The sequence below is a fragment of the Thamnophis sirtalis genome, unplaced genomic scaffold, assembly GCF_051295495.1.
Source record: "Thamnophis sirtalis isolate CommonGarterSnake01/CBP01778 unplaced genomic scaffold, rThaSir2_p1.2 scaffold_9, whole genome shotgun sequence".
Lineage (NCBI taxonomy): Eukaryota > Metazoa > Chordata > Lepidosauria > Squamata > Natricidae > Thamnophis > Thamnophis sirtalis.
Window position 1 is genome coordinate 52534140 of NW_028261389.1, and position 24782 is coordinate 52558921.

At 36.9% G+C, this 24782-nt stretch overlaps 1 protein-coding gene across 4 annotated transcripts in view; it reads left to right on the forward strand.

Annotated features, from left to right (window-relative positions):
- The window catches only part of NELL2 (neural EGFL like 2), a 156135-nt gene that overhangs the window by 47636 nt on the left and 83717 nt on the right, over window positions 1-24782 (forward strand). For all 4 annotated transcript variants that reach the window (XM_087723555.1, XM_087723553.1, XM_087723554.1 and 1 more), the window contains exons 10-12: window positions 9033-9124; window positions 12508-12610; window positions 22673-22801. In XM_087723555.1, the coding sequence (XP_087579681.1) occupies window positions 9033-9124; window positions 12508-12610; window positions 22673-22801 (324 nt within the window). The remainder of the gene's footprint in view (window positions 1-9032; window positions 9125-12507; window positions 12611-22672; window positions 22802-24782) is intronic.

Genomic DNA, 24782 nt, shown 5'->3' on the forward strand with positions numbered 1-24782 from the left:
ACGTAGTTGCAGATTTGAATTCTTATCCATGCAGGATACAGTTACAGAAGGAGCTAAGAGCATAGTAATCATGTGTCTCATATAATTGTGGCTAATGCCCAAGAATAATGTTCAGTGACTATTGTTGCAAATCAGATTTGCTGCTTTTCTTCTTGTCACCTAATTTTATGGATTACTTTAAAACATATCTAAGTAGCATTTCTAAAACATATCTAAGTATGAGGACCCAGATTGTTGGGGGCAATATGCTGACTCTCTGTAAACCGCTTAGAGAGGGCTGAAAGCCCTATGAAGCGGTATATAAGTCTACTGCTATTGCTATTGCTATAAGTAGTTTTTTCAAAGTTTTAATTGAAGGATGAAGATGTATGTATTCTCAGAGAATTTTCTTAGGGAGTGATTTAAAATATCTTTTTTTCTGGTTCAAAAGTTTTATTTTCTTTTAAAAAAACATTTCATCATTCCTCAATCAGTAAGACATCGGAGTACATTTTTTTGTGTGTCAAAATAGTTCTAGTTTACCACCAAATTCTTGTCTAGCCTAATGTATACCCCTCCCTCCCTCCCCCTCCCCCCAACCCCCCTCCTCCTTCCCCCCCCGACTTCCCAGAACCCGTACACGGTATGGATTTTTAACAAACACAGTCTAAAATCTATTGAGAAAAAAGAAATAAAGAAATTAATGACATCTCTACATTGATCTTAGCTTCTTCTTGCTGAGCTAACTTTAAACAATTTAAATCATTTCTGATCTTAAGCATAGGCTAACTGGAATTTCTTGGTCCCGTATTTATTTTGTATATAGTCAATCCATTTTTTCCAGTCTCTTTTATATCTCTCATTTGAGTGATCTTTAAGATATGCCGATATTTTAGCCATCTCGGCTAAGTTTGTAACTTTCAATGTCCATTCTTGAGTTGTAGGCAGGTCTTCCTTCTTCCAGTATTGCGCCATCAACAGTCTTGCTGCCGTTATTAGGTGCAGAATCAAGTTAGTCTCTACCACTGTAAAGTCAGTACATATACCTAGTAAGAATAACTGAGGAGTAAACTTTATCCTTCTTTTAAAGATATTTTGCATAATCCACCATATTTTTATCCAGAATGCCTTAACCTTTTGGCAGGTCCACCATATATGATAATATGTAGCATCGAGAGAACCACACCTCCAACATTTAGGCTGTACATTCGGATACATAGAAGCCAGCTTTTTAGGATCTAAATGCCATCTATAGAACATCTTATAAAAATTTTGTCTCAGGTTTTGAGCTTGTGTAAATTTCACATTTGTTACCCATATTCTTTCCCATGTATCCAACATTATTGGTTCTTCAATATTTTGAGCCCACTTTATCATACAATCTTTAACTAATTCTGTTTCCGAATCCATCTGTATTAATACATTATATATCCTCTTTATATGCATTAAGCTTTGATCTCTTATTTGTTTAAACAAATTATCTTCAGCTTGGATAAAACCAATTTTTTTATCTATTTTCTACCTGGCCTGTAATTGCCCATACTGGAACCATGTTTGAACTACCTTCTCCTCTTTTAATACCTCTAAAGATTTTAGTTGTAGTACCCCCCTTTCCAAAATGAGAAGCTGTCTATAGGTAGTTCTATCCTGTTTTTGTGCTATGTTCATATTTTCAATTGCATGTCTAGGAATTGCCCACATGGGTATCTTGTCATTTAATTTATATTGGTATTTTTTCCAGACCCGCAGTAAAGCATTTCTTAAAATATGACTTTTAAACTTCTTATCCAATTTTTTGTTGAATAACAAGTAAGCATGCCAACCATATACCAGATCGTGTCCCTCGATATTCAGTATTCTATCATTAGTTAAATGAGTCCAATCACTAATTACAGATAGCGCCACTGCATCATAATATAATTTTAGGTTAGGTAATTTCAAGCCTCCTCTCTCACGTACATCTTGCATTATTTTCATCTTTACCCTCGGCTTCTTTCCTGCCCATACAAATTTCTTAATACCCTTCTGCCATTCTAAAAGATTCGCATCTTTTTTAAGTATAGGTAACATTTGGAAGAGAAATAAAATTTTTGGTAAGATGTTCATTTTCACTGCCGCTATCCTACCCAGCAAAGATAAATGCAATTTCTCCCATTTTTTCATCTCTATCTGTATACTATGCCAAAGTGGTTCATAATTATGCTTATATAATTTCCCGTTTGAGGTTAAAATATTGACTCCAAGATATTTGACTTTTTTGACTACCTCACATCCTAGCATCCCTCCTAATTCTTCCTTTTGTTTAGTATTCATATTTATACCTAATATTTTGGTTTTTCCTAAATTTATTTTAAAACCAGATACTTGACCATATTGATTAATCGTATTCATTAAAACCATACTAGATTCCTGCGGTTGTTCCAATATTATGACCAAATCATCCGCAAAAGCGTGCACTCTGTATTCTTGCTGCCTAATCTTGATCCCTTTTAGACCATCCAAGCCCCGTATTTTATTCAACAATACTTCCAAAGTTATAATAAACAATAGCGGGGACAAAGGACAGCCCTGTCTTGTACCTTTTCCAATTTGAAAAGAGTCTGTTAAACTTCCATTGACTATGATTTGTGCTGTTTGCTGTTGGTATATTGCTTTAATTGACTGTAAAAAATTATCTCCTATCTGCATTTTTTGCAATATCTTCAACAGAAATTGCCAGTTAACTCGATCAAAGGCCTTCTCAGCATCCAAAAATATAAACGCAGCAGGGATCTGGTTGTTCTTTCCCAAATATTCTAATGCATTAATAATTAATCTGACATTACTTTTCATCTGTCTCCCCTGTATAAAACCTGTTTGGTCAGTGTGTATCAATTGTTGAATAACCAGCATTAACCTATTTGCTAGTATTTTAGTAAAAATTTTATAATCTACATTAAGTAATGAGATAGGTCTATAATTTTTTGGTTGGGTAGTATCTTGATCTTCTTTGGGTATCAAAGATATAAACGCTGTCTTCCAAGATGGAGGCACTTTACCTTCCGTTTGAATCTTATTAAATAATTCTCTAAGAGGTTCTACCATTTCTAACTGTAAATTTTTATAGTAAACCGCTGTCAAACCATCTGTACCTGGTGCTTTCCCTAACTTTAATTGCTTAATTACCTGCAAAATTTCCCCCGAGGTTATTGGTTGATTCAATTTTTTGCCTGTGCTCTTCTCTAACTGAAGGTATTTTCTCTTTATCTAAATATTTGTCTATATCTAGACCATTAATTTTATCCCCTTTATACAATTTTGTAAAAAATTCCCGAAATGCCTTTTGAATCTCTTCCTGTTGAAACACCTCCTTCCCTCTGTAAATCAGTTTAGATATATTTCGAGTTTTCCTTTTTTTCCTAATCTGATAAGCTAACCATCTGCCAGGTTTGTTTGCGTTACAAAAGGTATTGTGTTTTGCATATAATAAATTAGTGGCTACCTGGTCAGAGATCAACATGTCAAATTGAGATTTTAATATGGTGATAGCTTCCTTAACCTTTGTATCACCTGGATTCATTGTTAACTCCAACTCTTTTCTCTTAATTTCCTCTTCCAATTCTGTTCGTTTTAGCCCTTGTTTATATCTATGTGTTTTATTTATATTCATCAGCACTCCTCTCATATACGCTTTGCTTGCATCTCATACGAATTCCATAGATGTACCCTTATTCATATTCAAAACAAAATATTCAGATAACAATTTTTTACAATCATTAATATACTTTTCATATCTAAATAAGTTTTCATTCAATCTCCAAGACCTTCTTGCTTGCACTACCCTTCCCAATTCCATCCAAACTGGGTTATGATCCAAAAGGACCCTAGCCGCAATCTTTGTCTTCTTGACCCTAGAAAGCAAATCATTAGTGATTAGTATAAAATCAATCCTTGAAAGGGATTGATGTCTATCAGAGAAGAAAGTGAAATCATATTCCTCTGCGTTTCTTTCTCGCCAAATATCTCTCAATTCAAAGTCGTCCATCATGTCAAAAAAAGATTTGCTTTGCTCGCATCTTAGTATTTGGGCGAGAAGTCTTCTTATCTCTCTTAGTGTCTATCACACCATTCCAATCACCCAATAGTATACAGGACCTATAGTCCCACTGTACTAATTTGGCATGAAGATTTCTATAGAATCCATCTTGCTGTTGATTAGGAGCATAAATTCCCAAAAGTAATGTCTTTTTTCCTTCTAGGATTAGGTCTAACGCGATATATCTTCCGAAGGGATCTGCTTCAATTAATTCAGCTTTCATGTCTTTTCTTAAGTATACAACTATACCATTCTTCTTTTCCATAGCAGAAGTTACAAAATGTTGACCAAGTTTTGAGTTAATCAGATATTTTTGATCAGTTGATTTGATATGAGTTTCTTGCAAACAAATTATGTCATTCTTAAACTGTTTGAGATAGTGAAGTATTTTCTTTCTCTTCTGTGGAGAATTCAATCCATTGACATTCCATGTTAAGATCTTAATTGTCATCTTTGGTTGGCTGAAGCTTTTTTAGAGCTTCCTGCATGGCCTGTTTAACCTTAGGCCTAGCTCCTCCCACTGCTTCCAGACTTGTTATTGTAGCTCCTTGATCGATGGCCAGTGATTGTTGAGGTTGTTGCCTTTTAGCTTGTTTCTCCATTCGTCTAGTAATCATACGGCTAGGTCTTTGTTCCATAACACCTTGCGCTTCTAGAAGAGAGAGATGCTCCATCTTCTAGAAGAGAAAGATGCTCCATCTTATCTGATAGTTGTGTAGTCTGTCCTGTCCTTCTTGTGGTCTTTCTCCAGGTCCAGATGATGCAGGATATCCAGCCTTCAAAAAATCTCGGGCTTTCCATACAGAGTTGAGGCAATATCTTTGCTTATCAAATGTAAGTATAATACCAAATGGTGCGTCCCATCTATACTGTATCTGACGGTTTCTGAGTTCTTCAACTAAAAAAGTGTTGTCTCTCCTGGCTCTTAACATTTGAGGTGGTATCTCTTTCAAAACAATCAGGTCTTGACCGCCAATTTGGAGCTTAGTGTTATAAGACTCTTGTAGTATCATGTTTCTGAGCTCTCTTGTAGTGAAGTATATAACGATGTCTCGAGGAAGCTGTTTCTGCTTTGCCACAAAGTTAACACGATAAACTTTGTCGATCTGCCAGTCGATCTTAGTCCCTGGTCTTCCCACCAGGAGGTCAAAGGCTTCTGATAGGATCTGTTTCAGGTTCTCCTGTTTCTCCTCACGCAGCACCCTTACTCTTAATGCCAGTTCCATTTGTCTATACTGTATCATAATAATTTCTTTTTCAGCATTCTCAACTTTTTGTTCCACCACCTCTGTTTTCAATGTCAAGTTGGTATTAGCCTCATTAAGATCCTCTAGACTATCTTCAATTCCGGAAACATGTTCTGTCAATACAGTTACAAATCCCAGCATTTCATCTTTAATTTTAACAACCCTGGCATCGATTTTATCATACAACTCCTGTTTAAGTTCTTTTATTTCCCCTTTTATTTCTTTTATTTCTTCTTTCCCCTCCTGTTTTATCTCCTGTTTTATCTCCTCTTTAAGATCTCTAAGTTTATCTTCCATTTTAATTGTCTGAGCATTGAGAGCCACACTTAATTCACTCAAGAAGAATTCTTTCGTTAACAAATCTCCAGCAGGGGGCATAGGGAGTGGAGGCTGCAACCTTGTGCCAGGCACTGGGGATGTGCCCCTGGGAATAGAGGGCGACGGTTTCAGATTAAGATTTGGTTTTGAGGCCATTCCAAATTTTATCTTCCAGCAGTTAATAAAATTCTGCTGGCTGACTGTGCAGCTATAAGAAAAGATGCTGAATTTCTCCCTTTGTTTTGAAATTTGAGGCTTGGCAGAGCTTTACCAAGGATTTCAGAAAATAAGCATTGTAACAAGACAGTTCAGCAGATTCATCACCATTTAAATTCCAGATAAGCAAGATTAATGAGAGAAAGGAAGTCTTGTAAAAATGAAACTAATTAAAAAGTTTCTGCTGGCCGATTGTGAGGCAGGGTGATAAGACACTCCTTTGAAGTTTTAGAATTCTGTAGCATTTAACAAGGAGATTAAGAAAATAATCATTGTTACCGGAGAATCCAGCCGGCTTGGCGCCATTTTAAAAGCCTCTAAGTAAATAGATTTTCAGAAGAAGATCTTGTAAAAAAAAAGAGAAGCTAGGATCTTGGTAAACAATTAATGTCCTCGTAAATGGATTCAGCTCGTATTAAAATCAAATAAATCAAAGCTGTGAACTGAGAGGGAGAGATCTTACTTTGTATTGCACAAGGCAGTTTGAAGTTCCCAGCACGGACGCCGTTCTGCCTTGGGCTGGCCCCCCTCTCTCTGCAGACACAGAAGCTGCACAAATCGAAGGGCATTTGCCAGCAAAACTATATCTTCTTCCCTTCTTGCCTGAAGGATAAGAAACCTGTTAAGACATCAGATAGATGATCATCTAAACAGATACGTGACCAGGAATTCAGGGGCAGCTATTTTAAGCTGCCACCATCAGTAAGCTCCTCCCAGGAAGCCCTAAAATATGATCTTATTAGAATATTAATTATATGATTTGGTAGGTGGGATGGAGAGAATAAACATGTAGTGTCCACTCCTGCAGCCATCTTGCTCTGTTGCTTATTAAATCATATGCTTATTATATTTATATTTATATATATATATATACATACATACATACATACATACATACATACATACATACATACATACATACATACATATATATATATATATATATATATATATATATATATATATATAATGTGTGTGTGTTTGTGTGTGTGTAGTATTTGTGCTGATAAATAAATAAAGGGAGACCATCAGCACAAATAAAACACAAATATAACAAAGGCAACAGTAAAAATATTGGGTTTCTGTCGTGATGGACTCTTGTGACGAGCCGATTGACAGAGAATGGAAGCAGTTAGCTTTCTCCCATAATTGGGGCATACCAGGGGTTGTGACTTTAAATATATATATACATATACATATACATATACATATACATATACATATACATATACATATACACACACACACACACACACACACACATTGTAGACATAATACTATTTATATTTATATTTCAAAAATGTTTTGCAAACTTTGAAATGAAATGAAGCATGTATTGCCTGCGTTTTCATTAAGATACCAATAACAATGTTCTTATATATTCAGGTTTAACAGGTTCTTGTTTAAATGGTTCTTGTTTATTTTTCAGAGTATAACACACACATTTCCCCCCCCCCAAAAAAAAGAGGGTGAAAATCTGTGTGCATCTTATACTCTGAATGTAACCACTTGGGTTGTCTGGAGAAGGGGGAGGTGAACGGTCACTGCACAGGAGGTGAGGCATAAGACAAGGTGTCTCACCGCTCAGACTCCAACTTCTCCACACAACCCGGTCAGAGGGCAGTTGGCTTCTGCTCCTGGCCCGGGAGATGGATCTGGCAAGGAGGAATGCAAGCCCCATTTTTGCAATCATGGAGGAAAAAGAGCATTTCAGGCAGTGGGTGGACTGTCCTCTGACTGGGTTGTCTGGAGAAGGGGAAGGCCGAGCAGCAAGCTACCTTGCCTTCCACCTCTCGCATAGTGCCCGCTTCACCTGTCCCTTCTCAGACGGTTCCAGGCAGCCGAGATCACTGTGCTGCCACCTGAAAACACTGTTATTGCGTTCTCTGCCACCCGGAACCACCCAAGAAGGGGCTGGTGAAGCAGGCGCTGCAATTCCCCCAATCCCCTGGATCTGTCATGCAGTGCTTATTGCTACTGCTGCTATTGCCCCCAGCTACCGTATTTCATTGCTGCATGACAGATCTGGGCAGATTTGGGTAGAGGGGTGGATGGAAGAGGACCAATCTCCTCTGCACGAAGTCTTTTCTCAGGATGCTAGATCTCTACTTTTTCTCCAGAAAAAACTATTGGTATCATTGGGATTTTGGCTAGTGAAAGAAGCGCAGGATGGAAAGGAAACTTTGGAATGCGGCAGGTGCCAGGCTCCAGGGAGACTTCCATCCCAGCGCTCCCATATTCTGAAGTTTCCTTTCCATCCCGCCCTTCTTCTACTAGCCAAAATCCTGACGATGCCAAGACTAAGGAAGTGGGGTTGCGAAGAGGGCTGGGAGCAAGCCTGCTTGTTCAAGGAGGCAGCCTTGCGGGGTCATTTTGTTTATGCTTCCCTTTTGCTGCTCAGGCACTGCCATGAGGAACGATTAATCCAAATGGAAGGGATCTCCACCCCTCCTCATCCAATGGGCCGTTCCCAGTCGAGCACAGCAATGGCCATTCAGCAGCCCCCATGTGTCTTTCCCTCCTTACTGAAGAGAAGAAGCAAGCCAATGGCCATTCCTTGGGCCAAGCAGCTCCACATCAACGCCAGTCCGAGGGAAGGGGGAAAAATAAAGCACAGAGAGAGGTGTTTAGTCCTGCCCTGCTGTGGGAGGGGTAGAGAAAAGTGGATTTGAGATTGATAAAAGCCTTACTCTTTAAGAAGATCAAGCCCCAACATATTGCATTTTTGCCCTCCCCGGCCCCCAGAAGCACTTTGCAGGCCTCCCAAACTCTCTTCAGGCACCATTTTTCACAAAAATGGGATGTGTAGAGGGTTTGGGAGGCCTGCAGAGTGCTCCTAAGGGCCGGGGAGGGCATTTTTTTAAAAAAAAAATTACCTCTTCAAAATCTTGGTGTGTCATACTCTGGTACGTCTTATACTCCAAAAAATACAGTAAATTGTAAAAGTAAGTATTTGTTTACTATTTAAGTAAATTTTAATTACTGCTTCCCTTTCTGTCTCTTTTGCTTGACAACATGAGGAAAACAGAATTATCCAAAATCATTTCATCACATACAAATGCAATATTGTACACTGAATTGTAGCTGCTAAGTAAGAATTGCTATATTTCTAAGTGATATTTAAATGATGTCTAATCATATACCGTAGTTATACAGAATCCAAGTACCAAGTATTGTTCTGCTTTTTAACTTTATAGCAATCTGTGTGTTTGAAGGCAAAACCTATTTTGAAGGAGAAAAACAATCAGTATATTTAGACTCAGAGGTCTGTATTCTCTTTGAATGCAAGGTAAGATTACTTTCAATTTCTTTCTCCTGTAATTTGTTCCAACTTTATAAATAAACTTTAGAAGATGCTATAAAAGTGACAATGATGGATTTTTCAAGTTGATATACATTTTTCCATATCATTTTAAGTGGAAGATCCTTCTTAAAAATTGCATGTTTATTCATAATAAGGTTAATGTGGATCATAAAACACTTCCTAGGATATCTGAAGTTCACTATGTCATCCCAAGTCATTTTCCCACTTATTATTGCTTTTAAACCCTTCATAATTTTATTGCATGTTTTATGTAATATGCTGCTTCTACAATTTTGGGAGTGTCTCCATTTATTTATTTATTTAAGTTGAGAAATTAGTTGCGCTCCTTAGTATGCTGCTATAACTGAATATGAATATATACTGCATATATATTCCATTTTTTCCTGGCAGCATTCTGAAGAATATACTATTCCCCACCCCCCACTCAATCCTCTTGACTTTTTACGTTAGTTGCAGTTTTTAATGCTGTATTATATCTGATACAATTTAATGTATGAGTATCATTACTCATACTATCGAAAGGATTTTTTTTCACTTTTATATCTGAGTTCATAATTTGGGAGAAGCAAATGCATCTGGGCAGTGGTGGTGGGGAAAACTCTGGCATAGCACTTCATTCAGGCAATGGTGTGGTTGGTGGGAGGTGAGGAGGCCATTTTCCCTCTCTTCTCCCTGCTCATCCATTTCCTGTTTCTACATTGTAGTTGGTGGCTCTGTTGGTGGCGAACAAAACAACCCCATCATGCTACACCTCCTTCTGCAGCCACACACACACACACGCCCAGTAGTGTGTAGCCTTTCCTTAAATGGGCTGTCTGTGTGGACATGGAGCACTTGGAGAGAGAGAGAGCAAGACAGCTCTCCAACCTTTGTATGTTTGTGTGTGTGTGTATGTGTGTGTGTGTGAGAGAGAGAAAGAGAGAGAGGGGGAGGGAGGGAGGGAGCAATCCGCACTTCAGCCAAGGCACCCAAACTTTTGGCAGCAGTGGGGGCAGCTTCTGAGCAGCATGATCCCCCTCCTCAGTCAGCCAGCTCCCCCTGACCTACTCCCTGAGTCTTGCCATTTTCCTCACCACTTCCCCCACTCAAGTGGCAGCAGGCTCTGAGCCAAGACCACCGGCTAGCCACCGGCAAAGAACCATGTGGCTGATAGCCACTCAATGCTCCATGCAGCATTGCCCAGCTGCCAGTGGGGATGGAGCTGCCAGCCCAGCTTAGGCTTGGGTTGGCTGGTTGGAACAGTGCTGGTTGAGGCCCCCACACTGCAGCTGAAAGAGAAGGTGCCATGAGAGAAGATCCTCACTTTGGAATCTATGAATCGGCAGGTCAAGGCAGTGGAGTACACAGTGCCAGGACCCATCATCCTGAAAGTGTGTGATATTGAAAAGGAGCTGTGGAAGGGTATCAAAAAGCCTTTCACAAAAGTCACCAAGGCCAACAAGAGGAGGAAGAGAAAAATTGCGCCAGGTGCCTGACCCTGCAGTGGTGGCTTCAATGGCCTGACTAAAGTTGTGCTTGCCAATGAATCACCAATGTTGGCTCCTTCCCTTTCAGCTGCAGTACTGCTCCAGCCAGCCAGCCGAAGCCCAAGCCCAAGCTGGACTGGCAGCTCTGTCCCCACCAGCAGCTGGGCAATGCTGCATGGGGCATTGAGCGGCTCTCAACTGTACAGCTCTTTGTCAGTGGCCAGCTAGGTGAAGAAGCACACAGCCACAGCTCTGTGCTCGGGGAAGCGAGAGGGAGTGGTGTGACAGTGATGCATGGTGACCACACCAGGGTCCCGAGAGGAGCAGAGAAGATCTCTGCTTGCAAGAAGACAAGCAGAAGTAGCAAGCATACACAGGACAGAGGCAAGGCAAGGCACCCCTCAACGTGAGTGATGTCAAGTTGGCCATGCCCACACAATCACATGACCACCAAGCTATGCTCATCAAGCCACGCCCACCCAGTTACATGACCACAAAGCCATACCCACAAAGCCACGCCCACATAACTGGTAGTAAAAAAAATTGAATCCCACCTCTGAAGTTTATGCATGACAATAATAGAGTTAACAGAGATTCTGCTTCAATATATATAATACAGTATTATCTTAATATATTGCTTGTCATCTATAATTTATCTTTCTCAATTCTTTTTAATGACCTCAGTTATACACTCAACTAACAGTACAGTTATCAATCCTGTTCACTGAGAAACAGCTATTAAAGAGATTCTGCAAAAATATTTGGGTAAAGCTTAAGTAGCATAATTCATTTTAAAAAATCATAATTCTTTATCAAAACAGAATTAGGAAAGTTTTGGAATAGAGTTCTGAACAGATGAGGCATTACTGTAGACCTTAACAACTCCTGTATAATATTTATCATTTGCTGGTATAAGTTAAATTTACATGGGCACTTTTCATGCCAATTAAAGCTTAAGTTCAGATATTTTTGACATATTGAGAAACTAAAATAGAACATTTGTGTGTTTATTCTACAATTCAATTTGAGGGTGCCTAAACTTATATATAATGGTCTATAATGTCCAATTAACCTAATACTAGTAGTAAGCTATTGGTGGATGAATGCATTTATGCTGAGCAACTGAAGTAGGAGATCTAATTTATTTTGCTTGTGCCCATTGTCAGTAGAAGGTAAGGCACCACCCCCCTCTGGACTGCCAGGCACTGAGTCATGTAAGGTTTGTGGATAATTTTTAATAATCAATTAGACCAAACTCTGCCTCCTATTCTTGATACAACAGCAATTGTAAAATAAGCTTAAAGCTTAAAAGTTAAAATGTAATGAAAAACTGGCTTATCATAAGAATCCATTCTTGCATTAAAATTACCAGTTACAATCAACTCAGAGTTTGGATATAGAGACAAATATTCCTTTCTTTACAACTCAGCAAGATGCCTTTATTTGTGACAAATGTTCACAGGAAAGAAAAATTTGCTAATAAATAGCTGGGGTTTCCAATTTTTAATTTTGGAGCAGATGCCTTGGGCAGCCAAATTAGAATGTGGTTTTATAGAGATACAAAGTGTAACTAGTTGAATTTTAAAAAGAACCCTGAAATAACCAAGGCACCCCATTTCTCTTTCAGTTAGCTAGGCATATTGCTTGTATACTTAGGAGAAGTAGATATACTAAAACTCATACCACCCTTCAGTATTTTCCACTTCTGTCAAAATCACACAAACACACAAATAAACAAAAGAGATTCCAAATAGTTTCTACCCAGATTATTTATGTGAATACAACTGGATATTAATTATGCACTTGTATTTTTATTGAATGATATAATTATGCAAAAAATAAAGTTCATAGCCAACACAAATAATGATCTTGATTCAATAGAATTACAAAATGCAACGTACAATGGAGTTGAATTGTCCTGCTTTGAACTGTCCTGAGTCTGAACAAATATCCTTATCTAAAAGTTGTTGCAAACTTTGTAAAGGTAAGATAAAAGAAAAAAACTTTAAAAATGCCTGCCATATTCATATAATTTTATCTTACAGAAATTTCTGTATTTTTCGGACTATAAGACGCTCTGGACTATAAGATGCACCTAGCTTTTGGGAAGGAAAACAAGAAAAAAAAATCTGCCTCCCAGCAATTTGCATCCTTGCAGCAAACAGCTTCAACACAGGCTGATTTAGCACGAGCAGCTAATTGGCGGTTGGATCAGCCTCCCAGAATACCACATATCTGCTGTTCCAGGCTGCACGTTTTGCCATCACCCATCACCACCATCATCACCCGTTGCCACCACCACCTATCCCTGCCGCCTGGAATGGCCAGGAAATGGGATACCCAGATGCTGAAAATGGGGTGCACGGAGGCAGAAAACAGGACATGCTGAGGCCAAAAATGGGGCGTGCGGAGGCAGCAATAGGTGATGGCAGTGATGGGCAGCAATGGTGGCGATGGGCAGTGGCAACCCCTGCAGCCTGGAACAGCTGATCAGCGGTATTCTGGGAGGTAGATCCAACCACCAATCAGCTGTTTGTGCTAAATCAGTCTGTGCTGAAGCTGACCAGGCTGTTTGCTGTAAGGAGGCAAATTGCTGGGAGGCAGAGACTGAAAGGTGGGGCATGTGGGAGGGGCTTCAGCAACATTTGCTGTATAAGATGCACAGACATTTCCACCCACTTTGGGGGGGGGTGTATCTCATAGACCTAAAATATAGTATTTTAAGCTTTTTAATACCATATTTACTTGTTTGGTGTAATATGCTAACTTAGCAAACTTTTTAAAAAATACTTGCCAGTATACAATAAATGGGAAATAGATGCAACACAAATTGACATGAAAATTTCTTGAAAGTGAATGCTGTTTTGTACATAACGAACAATTATTATATGGTTGGTATACAATAATTGTTCAATTGGCATAGGTGTCAATTCCATGTGTCGATTCCACTTCCTTAATTGTTGTGGAGTTGCTGAAGAGGTAGAAATTTGTTGGAATAATCTTGAGGTACCCCTTATGTGACAAAGCATATTTTCACCAAGTTATATTATCCAAACATTTGCATAACCATTTCATTTTTTAAAAAACACAGTTCTAATTATGAAAATAGCAAGGATCATGTAATTTATGCTCATGATTGAGCAACATTTTTAAAGATATCTGATGATTTATCAATTTCTTTAAAATATTCTAAGAACCACAGTGGCTAGAATGCAGTATTGCTGACTGCTGGCTGACTGCAATTTGGCAATTTGAATCTCACCAGGCTCAAGGTTGACTGAGCCTTCTATACTTCTGAGGTCTGTAAAATGAGGACCCAGATTGCTGGGGGCAATCTTAGAGAGGACCCAGATTGCTGGGGGCAACTGCTTAGAGAGAGTTGTAAAGCACTGTGAAGTGGTGTATAAGTCTAAATGCTAATGCTATTCTGTAAATTCTCAACATACCATTATGTTATAGAGTTTGAATGGTTTACAAGAAGTAATATTAATTCTGAGTGGCACTATAGTACACTATAGTGAGTGGGTAGCCGTGCTGAGTCTGAGATGTTGATTGAACACTTATGCTTTTTTTTCAGATAAGATGAATGGCCGCAAAAGTTGATGGAGTTAGCAGAGATAGCTAAACTGATGCTTTGATAAAAGAAAAAAAATACTTTTGTTTCTATTTGGAAACCAATTCTGGACTTTGTGCCTGAGATGGAAAAAGATGAAACTTTGTTTTTGGGTTTTACCAATCAGATAGATATGTTGATATAGAAATGGCTAGTTTATACCGAGCTTTGATATTGCTATCTTATTTTATTGCACCAAAGGGAGTCGGAAGTCAACACCTTTTTTTATTTTCCCCTTCTTTTCTACATTCTTCCCTTCCCTCTTCCCTCCCCTCTTCCCTCCCCTATTTTTCCTTTTATTTGTTTTTGTATTATTTGTATTTTGTATTTGATACCATAAACTAATAAAAAGGAGTGTGGGTGTGTTTGGGTGTGTGTGTACCTGGAACTCGCATTTTTAAGACAATTTGCAAGATAGATAGATAGATAGATAGATAGATAGATAGATAGAGAGAGAGAGAGAGAGAGAGAGAGAGAGAGAGAGAGAGAGAGAGAGAGAGACAGACAGACAGACAGACAGACAGACAGACAGACAGACAGCAAATTGTCTTAAAAGGGCGAGTTCCAGGTGTAGTTATAAAAGAAACAGACATTGTGATCTCCGGAACTTTAAAAATATATTTCTCATTTAGCTTCCGTTAGCAACTGCTAACATTGTCACAATGTAAAAGTCATTAAAGAGATATTTGTCTTATACAATGTTAGTCAGTTTGGCCGTTATGCATATGACAGGCCCATCCACCTGCCTCCCAACTGTAATTAGCATTCCTTCCTCCCTTATTGAATACAGCTTAGGCTGTTCATTCTCAGGAAACAATGCTGAACTGACTAATGTTGCCTAACTGGCGCCGGACAGCCAGTTCATGTTCTTCATGCATTCTAGTCTGTAGCCACTTAACTGTTTCCCTCCATAGTTACTTGCACAGTTGCTGCAGTTAATACGGTAAACCACTGAGAATGCCTCCTGTTTGGGTAATGCTTCTTTTGGGTGCATCACTCTCATTCTCAGTGTTTGATTAGGTTTATGAGCCACCTTGACCCTGTGCGTTGAAAGGATGTGTGCTGCAGTTTTGGATAGCCCCCATATATATGGGAGCACCCTCCACGTGGATGTTCCACTTTTACTCTCAATTGGCTGTCAGGCTCTGGGTGTAATACAATGTCTGATAAAGTCTGAGGAATAACCATTGAGCCTGCAGATCTGATAGAGATGTGCATGCTCCTTTGCTTTAGCTGTCCATGTGCTGAGTGGGTGTGTATCCTATTGAACAATGCTCAGATGCAGCTGACTTTATGTGCAGTGGGGTGATTACTCTCATTGTGTAAAATGCATTCTGTGCTGGTGAGTTTTCGGTATACACCTGCGTCAAGGCTTCCATCAGAATTGTGGCTGACTAGCACATCTAGGAAGGCCAGCGTGTTGTTGGCCTCCTCCTCCATCATAAATTGAATATCTGGGTATATGGAATTGAGGATTCCCACGAATCTGATCTTGTCTTGTTTTTTAATAATGGTAAACGTGTCCTCAACAAAACTTGGGCTTATAGATTTTCATTGACTCATATTCTAAGCTCTGGAGGACCACTTCTGTGATCACTCTTAAGATTGGGAATCCCATAGGTGTACCCTTTATCTGTTCAAATGTAGAATAGATCCTAAGGCAGAAATTCAACAAGTGGAAGAGATCATCTGTGTTAAGGGATTTGAAGTTTTACACTCTGACGATGTTAGCAGTTGCTAACGAAAGCTAAATGAGAAATATATTTTTAATGTTCCGAAGATCACAATGTTTGTTTCATATATATGTGTGTGTGTGTGTGTGTGTTTTGTGTGTGTTGTCCTTTTTATTACTTTATAGTATCAAATACAACAATACAAAAACAAATAATAGGAAACACACACACACACACACACACACACACACACAACCAATTCAGTCTATGTCTCCCTGCTAGACCATGATAATCATGCATTAGCTATAATGATGGTTATAATGATTACGGTGATGCTATTGTAAAAACCCTTCTATGAGGAACAAAGACAACATGTATAAATAATTAGGGTTAGGTAAAGGCCTGTTAACAATGATCAGTGTTACAATGGCAAGTATTTATCCTCTTGTTCTATAGGTTAGATCTACATTGTTTGATCTCTTATAAGACACTTTCAGAATCTTGTGTTATCAATAATTAGACGAAGAATCTGTAGTAAGTATAAGTTTGAAGCGATGATTCCCCTACCTCCCAGAAGTCAAACTTGTCTACAAGAATTATCTGGAATAATGGCCTCTTACCTCAAATTAATTCTAAGTAACCTGATACAATTATGTAAAATCCTGTTTAGATATTATTTACCGTATAGCTGTTCATTTAAAACTAGAATTGGAACTTTATATAGAATACCTTAGAGACCTTTATATTTTATACTTTTTGATATATATATTTTCATAGAAACTTATAGATAATACCCACATATGCATATGTGAAACTTATATGCAGACTTCTATGGTATATTTATATATATTTATATAGTATATTTATATATCCTAGATATTTTTTATAATGTAATAAATTCAATAATCAAGTAAAAAACATTACATATATTTGTTTATATTAATATTTTTACAAGCAGACTTAAGGTATTAAACCTGTTATATAAGTATAAATAACAATTAGATTAAGATTAGTATAACTGTTTATGTTAGTAGTCAGAACTGTTAGACCATTATTATTATTATTATTATTATTATTATTATTATTATTATATTATCTATTGTATTGATCAATTGCATATATAGGCTATTGACTGTATTATAAAATAGAGCGTTCTATATTGTGGTCGCCAATAATAGTTAGTGAAGTAAGGAGAAGAATTGTGATGAAGTGCGGTAGAGACAAAAAAAAGATAGATAAAGGGGAAAAACGGGGATATATGGTACTGTGGAAAAACTTTTTTAAAAACATTAAAATGACGAGTACAACCACCACAGTTACCAAAATAGGGAGGGGGGACAACTGTGATGATAAAATCCCCATCGGGACCATGTTCAGTGGAAAGCATGCTAGAAGGTGAGAAATCAGGCTCCACTATAAATCTATAGAGCATGCAATCAACCATAACATCAATTCAGGAGATAATGATGAAGATGCAGGAGGTGATGACAAAAACTCATGAAGAACTTAAGAGTTATATGGGGGAAGTGAAAGGAGAGATACGCAAACTAGATGATAAAATTCGTACAATACAGGAAAAGATAATACAAAATGAGCAAAAAATAAAAATAGTGGAGTTAGAACAGACTAGATAAAACAGAAAGTAAAGAAGAAACTAGATAAAACACATAATTACACAAGAAAATAATTGAATCAGATTGGGAAAATGTCTGTATGATAGGAGATTTCAATGTGGTGGCAGACAACAAAATAGATTATAGGAAGACAAAGAAGAATAAAACTAAAAAACAACAACTACCAGTACCTTCTTTGAAATGGTGCAAGAATTAAATTTAAGGGATGTATGGAGACAGATAAATCCAAAGAAAAGACAGTACACTTTCTTTTCCCATTCGTACAATTTGTGGTCTCGAATAGATATGGCATGGATGAACCCAGAATTGATCAATAACATAGAAGATATGGAGATTTCGCCAAATACATGGGCAGACCACAATCCACTAATGGTAAAATGGAAAGGTTAGAGGAAGAAATTCAGATGGACACTAAATCAGAAAATTGTAAAAGAAAAATCATGTATACAAATGATGGATAAGGAATTAGATATTTTCTTCAAGGAAAACAAGAAAGATCAAACAACACTACAAAACCTATGGGATACCACAAAAGCCTATGTGTGGGGCATAACAATAGCATATGCGGCAAGAAGAAATAAGGAAAAAAGGAAACAGCAAACATTATTACAGGAGAAGCTTAAAGAGTTGGAGACCGTGTTGCAGAAAGAACCACAAAATACTAAAATCAAAGAAGAGAGAGATTTGGTGAAACATAAAATCAATCTAACACTTCAAGAAGAAATGATACATAATATAAAAATGGCAAAACAAAACTATTTTGAAACAGCTAATAAACCAGGTAGATAGCTGGCCCACAAATTGAAGAAAGAAAGAAAAATGCTAATACAGCAATTACAGGATGAACATGGGAATTTGTTCCATAAAACAGAAGGAAAAAAAAGTATAATCCAAAACTTTTTTCAAACTCTATACAATCAGGAAAACATCTCAGAAAAAGAATTCCAAATATTATACAAGAGAGAAACCTACCAAGTATTTCAGAGGAAGCAAGAGAAATGCTAAATGAGAAAATAACTGTAACAGAGATAAAGGAGGCAATTAAGAAATACAAAAACAATAATCACCAGGACCAGATGGGATTCCTACAGAGATATATAAAAAATTTCAAGAAACTTTTGAGGAAATCATGTTAGAATTGTACAATGAAGTATTAGGACAAGCAAAAATGCCAAGTTCATGGACTGAGGCATTTATAACATTAATTCCAAAAGAAGAAACAGATGATCAATTAATCCAAAACTATAGGCCAATTTTGCTGCTAAATGTTGACTATAAAATATTTATGATGATTATTGCAGAAAGACTTTAAAAAATATTAAATAAAATTATTCATTTGGATCAAAACAGATTCCAAACCAAGAGACAATTAAGAAATAATACAAGAATTATAATAAATGTATTAGAATACTATGAAGCACATCCAGAGAAACAATTAGCATTAGTATTGGTAGACTCACAAAAAGCTTTTGATAATTTAAATTGGCAGTTTCTTATTACACAATTAGCTATTATGAAATTTGGAGAAAAATTTATTAGAATGATTAAGGCAATATATTCAAACCAGATAGCCAAAATAATGGTGATTGGAGATCTAACAGGCAAACTAACTATAAATAAAAGGGTCAGACAAGGATGCCCACTATCTCCTCTTCTATTTATTCTCTCATTGGAGGTTTAACTAACACGAATTAGGGAAAAAGAGGGCATAAAAGGGTTAAAAATTTAAAAAGAAGAATACAAAACTCAGGCATTCACGTATGATATGGTTTTTATAATAGAAGACCCCCTTGAAATAGGGAAAATATTAATTCAAGAAGTAGAGGAATTTGGTAAAGTTGCAGGCTTAAAAATAAAACAAAATAAAACAAATTACTAAAAATCTTACACAAAGGCAAAATGAGGAATTAGAGAGAGCATTGGAAATGCAAATAGTTAAAAGGACAAAATATCTTGGAATCTGGCTAACGGCTAAATGTTCTACTATAAAAGAAGACAATTATTCAAAATTACTACAACAAATATGAAAGGAATTGGAAAATTGTGCTAAATTGCAATTATCACTGATTGGAAGAATTGCGACCACAAAAATGAATATCCTACCAAAAATTCTATTTTTATTCCAAACTCTACCAGTAAAATTAGGGATTTTTTTTTTCATGGAACTAAATAAAATAATTTTAAAATTTATTTGGATAGGGGAAAAGGCTAGGATAAAAGTAAAATTACTACAGGACTCTAGAATCAAAGGAGGATTTGACCTCCCAGATTGGGAGTTTTACTACCAGGAAGCAGCTGTAACATGGTTCAAAGAATGGATAGTACTCCAAAATAAAAGAATATTGACTATAGAGGGCCATGATTTACAGCTGGGCTGGCATGCTTTTATCTGGGAGGGAAAGAGTAAAGCCCATAAATATTTCCAGAGGCATCAGATAAGCGGGGCCTTGCTAAAAATATGGATGAAAATCAAAAGAAACAAAATTCCTAGATGGATATCAACCATGGAAGCAATTATCTACCCCAATGTAATAGATTTGAATAGGATATTGACATATGAAGAGTTATTGGATGGGCAAGGAAAACTTAAAACAAATCAGGAGTTAAAATTACAGGGAATTGAATTAGGCTGGTGGCCATATCTACAAATTCAAACAAGATACAAAAAGGATTTAGAACAGTACAGATTTCAAAATGAACAACAAGAACTGGACAAAATAGTAATAGGAACAGAAGAAAAAATGATTACAAAAACATACAATTGTCTCTTAAAATTCAAAATGGAGGAGGAAACCATGAAGGAAACAATAATAATTTGGGCTAAAAACTTCGGGTACAATATTGAATTGGAGCACTGGGAAAAATTATGGGGGAAAATTATAAATTGAGAATGTTGGCATCCTATAAGGAAAACATCTACAAAATGTTTTATAGGTGCATTTATCCCTGGCGAGATTTGCCAAAATGTTCCCAAATAGATCTCCAAACTGTTGGAAATGTAACCACCAACAGGGGACCTTCTATCATATGCGGTGGACGTGTCTGAAAGCCAAAATTCAAAAATGGTTAGAAGAAATAATAGAACAAAAAAATGAGATGAACTCCGAGCTGTTTCTTCCAGAAATAATAAAAAAAATATTAGTAAGGATATCCAATATATAATGCTTCATATAATTACTGCTGCCAGAATCTCATTTGCCCAAAGTTGGAAACAAAAAAAACCATTCCCTCAAATGCAGAAATCATAGAAAAGGTGCTAGAATGCTCAGAAATGGACAAACTAACAACGGAACTAAGAGATAGAGAGGAAACAGAGTACTACAAGATATGGAATAGGTGGTACAACTGGCTTGAAAAGCAATGTAAAATCAAGGCACACATAGCAAACACAACGAAAAGAGATGGCATTTACTTAGAAAGCAATAGAGATGGAAATATTGTATATAGATGTATATTGTCAGATGCATCTTCATTTAATAATCAGGAAAGAAACCACTCAACTCCATGCCTCAGAATTAAGTGTACTTTTACTAATTACAGATGAATAGAAGCAAAGCAAAGCTAAGTCTGAGTAAAAAGGCGCGAAAGTAATAGATATCATGTATGATTCAATCCCCTCCCCTGGCACCCCAGTTCATAGTCCAATCATAATTCACCCAACCGTCAGGTGGGAGATGTCTTCAAAAAGCATCATCAGGTTGGAATACTGGACAGTTGGCCTTGGCGGGAAACTCCCTTCTTCCACATGCGCAGTGAGACGGTCAGAACAATTCCTAATAACAATCCTCCAGTACATAATGATTCCCCTCCCAAATACCATGCCCCCCTCCCCGTTTCAATGGCAGCTGAAAAACAGCAGCGAAGCAGAGGCTGACATCTATATTGTAAAAATGAGAAAGTATGAAACAAAGAAGAATATGTATAAGATAATAGAATGGAAAATAGAAAACCCCAAATCAGAAAAAAGAAATAGCGATAACAGAAAGCTGTAAAAGTGTAATTGTGACGTTAATATTTGGAAAATGTCAAATAAAAAACACTTAAAAAGAAATTAATAAAACAATAAATGCTAATGGAAAATTGATGCAAAAGCAAAAAACTCCTCTGCTAATTGATATTCTAGCACAGACAGAAGCCAGGATGCACCATATAATTCCTCTTCCTAGATGAACTGGGTATTTAAATGTCATTTATGATGCTGGTTTAAACAACTTCCCTCTCCAAATTAACTACCAAGTCTTTTCTTTTTCATGAGCCTACAGTTTCAACTTCAGAAAGTTCTAATTCCCAAACTTAAAACCAGCTAAAAATTGGATGGCAGCTATTGGACATCTGATTTCTATATTATTAATGAAAACTAACAAGTAGAGTTGATTTCCATGTCAGTTTTTCCCTTTAGACAGACTGATTGCTCTAAAAAGATGCCCAAATACTAGTGCTATTTTGCTATTGTCCCAATCTTTTAAGAAAAGTGATAAATCTGATCTTGCTCATTTCTTTCCAATCAGCTTGGAAAGAAGCATTATTAGTGAACTTTATGCTAAATATCTGAATGAGATATGCACTAACATTTGTACAAATTCAAGGTGCCCTTTAAGACTGTAATTCAATTCATGTGACCCGAGGAAAGAAACAATAATTTTAAAAGAAATGTCTATTCTTTAATTTTAAAAAATGTAAATCAGGGTTGACATCAAGACCAAGGCTGGTGGCTGATTATATTACTGTTGATTTAGAGCAGGGGTGTCAAACTCATGATGACAGGTTGTTGCCATGTGACGTATCACAACTTTTTTCCCCCTTCACTAAAACAGGGGTGGGCATGGCCAGCATTTGACGCATCTGGCCTGCAGGCCATGAGTTTGACACCCCTGATATAGAATTTGGGAGCTTTTCTTATCTATGTAATTATTCATGACTGTTGATGTACCTTTTTCTATATCCTCTATAATTCTTGGTCAATATATTGTTGACCTCTTGGTGAAGTTTGCGTGGGAGCCCAGGAATTATTGTTAGAGAGAATTCTAATAAAGAAACATTCATTTTGCTTTGATTCATGTTTAATGGATCACTACTCTTATGTTTCTATAATGTCAATCACTTAGAGTTTGTTTGTTTGTTTTTAGGCCACGATTTTTGTTCTGAAGGACATAAGTGTTTAGAGAATTCTTTTTGCAGAAATGTTGAAGAAAAGTCAGTTTGTAGCTGCCAAGATGGTTTCCGAGCTCTTCGAGATGACAGTATATACTGTGAAGGTAAATTCTTATAAAACATGGCCATATCAGCAATAAAAATTAGTCTGGAATATTGCATGAAGTATAATTAATTAATAGCTTGCCCAAGTAATAGGGTCATGAGAACATTTAATTTAAAGCTTATTAATCAAATGAAATAATTATCTCAAATTCAGATTTTATTTTTTTGTGTCAAAGTAATACATTAATATGATTGAGTTCTTGATTTATATAATACATTAACACATAACTGTTGATTTTGTTCCATTAATCAGATTTTAGATAAATTAATTGTTATATATTTGGCCATGTTAATACATTTTGAGCTGTTGTATCATTGTAATTAAATCATTATAATTGTCCTTAAATCGTAGCATTCACAGTAAACAAAAGGACTGGAGTCTCAGGATTTTATAATATGCATAATTTTAACAACAGCATTATATTTGAAACATTGAACAAATATTGCTAGTTATGAATGTGCTAACTCATTACATGGTTGGTTCATGGAATATACATATATGCATACATACACTGTTTGTGTGTGTAGAATGTATTGCAATAATCAAGATGGGAACTGACTAAGGTGTGAGTGGCTGTGAGCAAGAATTATTGGTTCAGAAAAGGACATAATTGGTGCACAATCCGCAGTTGCACATAGGTCACCTGGAGTTGTCAATTTAGGAGAAAGTCCAGATTATGCACTGGATCTGTCTTGGGCAGTACAACCCCATTCAAGACCAGATATAGCAATTCTCCATGGATCAAAGAACCCCAAACCCAGAGACATTCCATCTTGCCAGAGTTCAGTTTCAATCCGTTTCTCCCCATCCAGCCCTTAACAGCCTCAAGCACTGTGAGAGGGAGGTCATGACATTGCTTAACTATGGGTCAAGACATATAGCTGTGTGTGTGTGAGAGGGGAGGTGTTTACACATACAAACTGAGAGAAAGAAAGGGAGAGGAATGGAGGGAGAGAGAGAGGAGAGAACGAGAACAGAAATTGGATCATAATTCACAAGTCAGGGATATTTTGCTTCAGTTCTGTTCTGTAATCTTTCAAAACTCTAACATTCAACTGAATTTCAATGAGTTATAATTCAGATGTTAGAACTAGTATTGATTTAATATTTCTCCAGATTTTTTTGTAGTATTTTAAGGGTAGGGAGCAAATTCCCAAAACTGTATTGTTAGTAGACTGAAATTGAGCATCCTGGGACATTTAGGTCTTGCCTACTGCCCCATTGAAGTCTATAGAAGCCAATCTCTAAGACCGATCCCTGTAAATGGATTATTGAATTCTGATTGGCTGTTTACTTATGACATAATTAAGCCCCACTCCATGAACGGAATTCTCCACTAAGCCACATCACCATGCATGGAATTCCCCACAACACAAAAATTGAATATACTATAAAACTTTTTCTTGTATATATTAAAATGGATACAGTATAGCCAATGAACTCATTGAAGGTTGTCATTAAAGATATCAAAACTAGAGACAAGACTAAATAGCCTTCAATGAGTAGAGCTGGCCTGTCTCTCAGATGTCATGTAAAAACAATCAGTGACAATAACGCTATAGTTTGGAGTGGAAGATACAAGATAAAGGTGGTTGATAAACCAATAAAGCTGACGAACCAGGAGAAGATGATCATTAAAGATATTTAAACAGGAACTGAGACCGAATATCCATTGATGTGTAGAGCTGGCCGAGCTCTCAGATGTTCATCAAACACAATCTATTTCCATAACAGCAAAGTCTTGAGAGACCGATACGAGAGAATGGTGATTAATAATCCCATAAAACTGGTGGAATGAGAACACTCATTCCATAAAAGTTATGTGACCATGTACAATAACAAAACCATTCTAAAATTGAATTTACTGTAAAAAAAAAATGCTATTAAAATTATGAACAAAACAATATGTGAGTTACGTGTTATGATGAAGAAGTAAGGCTTGCACAGCTACTCCAAACTCAAAAAGGCAAAGTTGATTG